This window comes from Charadrius vociferus, unplaced genomic scaffold (assembly GCF_000708025.1).
Source record: "Charadrius vociferus isolate BGI_N301 unplaced genomic scaffold, ASM70802v2 scaffold475, whole genome shotgun sequence".
Classification (NCBI taxonomy): domain Eukaryota; kingdom Metazoa; phylum Chordata; class Aves; order Charadriiformes; family Charadriidae; genus Charadrius; species Charadrius vociferus.
Genome location: NW_009648337.1, coordinates 1,080,067 through 1,086,066, shown reverse-complemented (window position 1 = coordinate 1,086,066; position 6,000 = coordinate 1,080,067). Strand labels below are relative to the sequence as shown.

Here is a 6,000-nt window from a genome sequence, read left to right as displayed (position 1 = left end):
TCTATCGTGTCCTACTTTTACAATAAAATAAAAGTCAGACAACTCGGGATCAGCCTGCGTCAGAGTCGGGGGCTTGTGGACGCGAAGCCCACGGCAATAGCGGCGCTTACATCTGAAACTCCAAGATACAAAGAAAACCACAATTTGTGCTTATTTGCACCTCGGAACACTACTGCTGAGAGACAGGTTCGCTGTCCCGTTCCTGAGGGTAAATGTAACGCAGGGTCCCGCGAACGCTTTGTAACTCCACCACCTGCGCTCTCTCCCTGAAGTAAGGCGTAGAAACCTCAGAGAAGTCGTACGCGACTCTTCAGCAGCGCATCTTTACGGGTACAAGAGCTGATCACACACTCGGTTCCCATCGGTACCTATCTACCCAGTATGTTTGATAAAATAAAAATCCAAAAAAGTTAAATAAATTTCCCAAGAAAGTGTTTTCATAAGGAAACATTGCTGGCTTTTCTCTCAAAGACTTATGCCCATCAGTTTTACTGAAATGTGTTTATTCTATAGCAAGATAAAAGCATTTATTTTAGATAAGCAAAATACAAACAACTTAATTGCTGCTATCATAACTCATAAAAAAGTATAAAACAGCATAAAAACACAATAAGCAATGTAGCAATTAATAATTCATGTTACCAGTGTTTACATTAAAGCCTCATTTATGAAAACTTTACAACACATGATATGAAAACTTACAACTTTTAAAGAAAATATTTACATTGATTATTCGGTTGTGGAGTTTCATTTAAATATTCTACTGGTTTTACAGCGTATTAAAAACTCTTGCATTTTTCATCTTAGCTTTCTGTAATAACAGTTTTATTTAAGTGCATTTCCCTTTTAAAAATACAGTGTATTAAATCTGAAACTCATCACTTCGACACAGAATATAATATTCACATTTGTTCTGTAACTGGAATTAACGTAAGAGGGTAAATGTCAATATATATTTTCTTACAAACTATGGTAGGTTTATTTGGAGAAATGAAGTGAAAAGCTGGGTGTCCCGGTTTGAGGTACCAACCCGCCCAAACCACAACAGTTGGGTCAAACCTTTAAGTTCAGTTGCTTGCATTTGTTTTTCTGAAGACATTTAGGAGAGAAAAAAATGAAGAGCTTTGGCAAAAATCTGTGATTTACTCTATTTTTTCATGACAAAAAATGCCATCAACTAACTCATGTCATACAAGTATGATTGTATGAAATCCAATCATCGTTTTACAGGTAGTTACAACTGTGCTTTAAGGGCTTCATGAGTTCATACTGCCTTGAAGTGCATTATTCACTTTTAGAGAAAGAAGGGTTATATCATATAACTCTGAAAGGCCATTTTGCAGTCATAAGGTCCAGGTATTTATTAGGCCATTTGATTCACATATCGTAGGTAAAGCTTAAATAAATTAAAAAGGCATCACATGAAAAAGAGCACAGCTTTTTTTTTTTTTTTTTTTTAAAACAAAATGATTTATAGTCGGCTAAAAGATGATACACAGCTACATTGTAGTTCTTTATTGCCTATCTAATAGACACTTTAGAGGATCATTTGATCTGTTATGCATCCCTGCATAACTACCATACACAATTTACAGTTTCCAGCCAAATATGGTTTACCCCTACCCCCTCCATCAACACACAGCCATGGTGCAAGATCATTTATCTTCAGAAAATACTGACCTGCGACAATACTTGAGTCTGTGTCTGAGATTGTATTTGTGACTGGTGCTGCTGGGGTGCTGGCTGGGGGCTCCCCATGGCGGGGATGGGAGAAGTGATCTGAGAGGCTACCGGGGAGTGCTGCTGAGGAGAAGGCTGGGACTGGTGTTGCATATGCTGCATTTGCTGCTGCTGCATCTGCTGAAGCTGCATGTGCTGCAGTTGCTGTTGCATTTGCTGTTGATTAATTTGCTGCTGAAGATGCTGCTGCTGCTGCTGCAAATGTTGTTGCATGTGGTGCTGGAAATGCTGCTGTTGCATCTGTTGTTGTATTTGCTGATGCATCTGATGCTGATGTAGCTGCTGCTGTTGCATCTGCTGCATCTGCTGCTGCTGGAGCTGCTGTATCTGGTGCTGCTGGCTTTGCATGGAGGGACTGACTTGAGAGGAAGATGGTGTCGCCACCATATTTGTCCCCATAGAGCTTATCAAGGGAGCGGCAATGTTTGTTGGCATGTTTGGTGCAATGGTAACAGAAGCTACAATCTGATTCATCGGCAGTCTCATGGTTAAAGGTTTTGGAGCGATTGCTCTGGGAAGGGACTGTTGAAGAGTTTGAGGAGATGCCGACACTGTTGCGTGTTGAGAAAGAGAAGTATTCAGAATAAGGGAGGAAGACAAATTTGTGGATGCCAACGTTTGCTGAACAGAACGAATTGTCTGCGCCTCAGCAGATTCTGCAGCAGCCTGTGTTTGGAAAAGAAATTTGTCATATTTTCAACAGAAAAAACATTGTTGCTGTTTACGTGGAAATAAAAGTCACAGCTACTCCGGGAGACTTTTTCATCTTTTGTTTTCTATCAGAAAAGGTCAATCAGCAATCTGAAAAAGATCACTGATCCCCCGATCCACCACATCACCTCTTCATCTGTCTCTGTATACGGTACCTCCTGTTCTTACTTGGACAACAAACTAACTCGTGCCCCTGTTCGCCACCAGAAAGCCACAGATGTCACGTACATTTTGTGGTTGAAAGAGCTATAAAGGCCCAACGCTTTCTATGCCTATGTTTTTTAAAAAAAACACCCTGTTCTCTGGGAGACAAATCTGAGCAGAAGCATATCCCCCCAGTACCAGTTATCATGGCAGAAGAGTAGTGCACAAACAATGAAATTTCTCAGACAACTATTTTAACTTGGGTTTTTTTGCAGTTCTTCGCATCTAAGGCATCAAGTCCCAGGTATCTACAGCACACTAAGGTCCCAGGGAACGTTGTCACAGCACCCAGCTGAATTCCCTGGAAGGGGTCCAGCTGCGTCAGGGGGTGCCCTGCTCAGGGAATCCTGCCTGCTTCAGGGTCATGCGGGTTTCTGACAAGGCAAACTTGTCAGAAAACTACAGTCCGAAGAGGCCTATTGCAATAAACGAGGCATTCTGGTGCCTTTGAAGGCATAGTTTTTTAGATACATTTATAAATATTATGTATGCTTAAATTAGATATATTTAAGCACCGAAGGTAGAATTCAGCTTTCATAGTTCTAAGCATCTGCATTGTACGTGACATGTAGAATAGTCGCCTAGAATCCCTATATAAAGACAACAAAAATAAAAAGTCTTCTCCAGCACAATTAACTGACATGTTTTAGACATTTACCTTAGAATGTGTCAAATTGTGCTGCAGAAGTGTCTATTCCATCCCTACTCTCAGCAACCCCCTCGGATGAAAAAGCTACAGCATGGATGTCTTAAGTTAGTGCAGATGAGATGAATACTGGACTTAGAGTGTAAGTTCCACTCGCAGTGTTCCCACGGGTTACTCGGCAGTCCAGGTCCCATGGATTTGGGGAGAAAATACGATTTCTGATGTTTTTGAAAAGGGAACTTAGAACCCACAAAATAAATTCCCTCAAAGGTATTTAGAATTCCAGCTGCCATCGAACTTAGCCCTGTGATACTAAAGGCTTTGAGAATATCATCTAAGTCCTAGAGTCAACAGAACAACACAGCTTCTCAACACAAGAAAAAATCTTCCAGCTTTCAAGAACGCCTGTGTAATTTCTACTCTTGTATTTTTAATCTCTAATTAAAATACACAGCAACTTTCTGTGTGATTTACTAATGCTCTGCAGATGTATATTCAAATAAATATTCTCAGGAGTTAGATAACATCACTTTCTTCTCTTGCTTTGTTGTGATGGAAGATACTTTCATAATTGATCTTTATGAAATATTATGAGAGAAATAATCACCTTGATTAATTTTTACCCATATTTTAGATGGCCATAAGCATATTTCTTTTTATATTATTTAGATGCAACAGATCTACAACCAGTGCAGTGCTGACGGTTAAAAGGTAAATTCTCAAATAAGACAGCACAGCTTTGTTTTCTTCATGAGTTTTATTTTAACTCGGGATCCGCTAAAATACTCCACGTGGCTCACTGCCAGCTAGTCCATTTGTAAACACTCTCCAAATTCAGAGCCACGATGCCTTTTTTTTTCCCCTCACCTGCAAGAAATACTTAAGCTTTGTCACACAATAACTGCTCTCCAGCTCCACGCAAAGCAAGTCTGTCTTTCGAGAAGTAGCACTTAAGGAAAAACAAAACTCTGCAAATAGCTTGCAAACGTTAGTGTCAAAAGGTCAGTATATTTTTCATGACTGAGTTTTACTTTTGTAGCGAAGCATGTTATTTTGCCTCCCTGGATAATGGAAGATGTACATTTACGAAATTATTGTTTGGTAATCATTACTGTGCCATCGGGGAGATGAATTTTCTTGTTCGCAGAGACTAAGCAGGGTTCAAGCAGCAGCACAACACCTCGTAGAGCTGTATTACAGAAATCCTAGGATTCTACTTTTATTTTGCATACCCCCCCAATATATAAACACCATTGCCAAAAGCTAACCTGCATCACACTGAAGGCATTATTAGGGCTTACCTTCGAAACAAGGCTGGCTCTGTAGGCAGCAAGTGCCTTCAGGTATTCTTTTTTGGCAGCTTCAGTTTTTCTTTTATATACCTATTAAAAGAGACCACAATTTCACCAACTTCAATTATTAAAGATGTTTTTGCCAGAATGCTCTCAAAATCACTCGCAAAGAAACAAAAAACACACAGACCAAAAAAACCTGAAAACACTACTGTTCTATGTGCTTTTTCTTCCCTGAAAGATCTAAATATTCTTGCAAGTGGTTACAGACTTTCAGGTCTCCTCGCTGGACGTGCACCACAATTTATGTTGATTTATCGTGAATAAAAAAAGCTGCTAGAGCAGCCAACTGTTTGACAAGACTCCCTATGCACACTTTACCTCCCCAGGAAATGATGTTTTAATGACTCTAAGTAACAGGGACAATAGAACACTGAGTATTTCAGATGTTAAAAAGTATCTGAAGTAGTACAAAATAGCAAAAATACGCCTAGGCAATTTTTTTTAAACAAATATTCAAACTATGTATAAAAAAATATTTATGCCTTTAGACAAGGTGGTTCACAGAGCTTGGACAACTCACTTTCCCCAAACCCAGTACGAGAGAATCCCATTGAGTTAAACAAGGCTAGGCAAAAATGAATTAATCTGTATTTTTAATCACCAGTAAATTTAAAGTTCACTTTTAAATCATGTTCACCATCATCTGTTAGATGAGACTAAAAGTTTCCAAATGTATTTCACAAACAAGAATCATTCATATCTTGCCAGAAGGTGTCCTATACGGGAATCTACTCTTCCATCGCAGCTTCCATTCACTGTCACTGGGAGCTGCACGGAGTATCAACAGGCAAACAGCCTCAGAGGATTATTTATTTTTTTTCCTTCAATCCGTGTGTAGGAGTTACATGTGTATAGAAAGAATAACAACCCTCAAGGAAGAACAAAACTCATCATTCTGTACCAAGTTTGAGCTGGAGATAACATTTCACACACGACAGTGTAACGAGGCACAGAGGATTGGCTTCAAAGGTTGGAAATCAACACGCTTTGTAACAAATTCATAAGGCAGATCAAAGGGAAATGGTAAATGTGCTGTACCTTCCCCTTTTCTCTTCTAACTTCTGATTAATAGGAAACAAGAGCTTTGAAATAGGAATCATCAAAAGATAGTCTTAACAGGGCTCTAGGACAATATCACCTGAGCTTTTTTACAAACTGCCCTTTAAAATTTAAAGACAAATACAGCCATTTAATACTACCTGCTGGCTCTTATAACAAAATGCTTTTTAGATGCCAGGTCTTCAGCAAGTTCAAAAATCAATGTGGCTCTACACAGCAAGAGGTCTACATCAGCAAGGAACGTGGTCCACTCAGAGTAGAGATAGAAGGATTTTTTTTACAAGG

General features: G+C 39.3%; 1 protein-coding gene across 1 annotated transcript in view; it reads right to left on the bottom strand.

Annotated features, from left to right (window-relative positions):
• Window positions 1-490: 490 nt before the first annotated feature.
• The window catches only part of TOX3 (TOX high mobility group box family member 3), a 28,351-nt gene continuing 22,841 nt past the window's right edge, over window positions 491-6,000 (bottom strand). The window contains exons 6-8 of the mRNA XM_009885063.1: window positions 4,603-4,683; window positions 1,047-2,406; window positions 491-1,003 (exon numbers count right to left, since the gene is read on the bottom strand). Of these exons, the coding sequence (XP_009883365.1) occupies window positions 1,666-2,406; window positions 4,603-4,683 (822 nt within the window). The 3' untranslated portion in view covers window positions 491-1,003; window positions 1,047-1,665. The remainder of the gene's footprint in view (window positions 1,004-1,046; window positions 2,407-4,602; window positions 4,684-6,000) is intronic.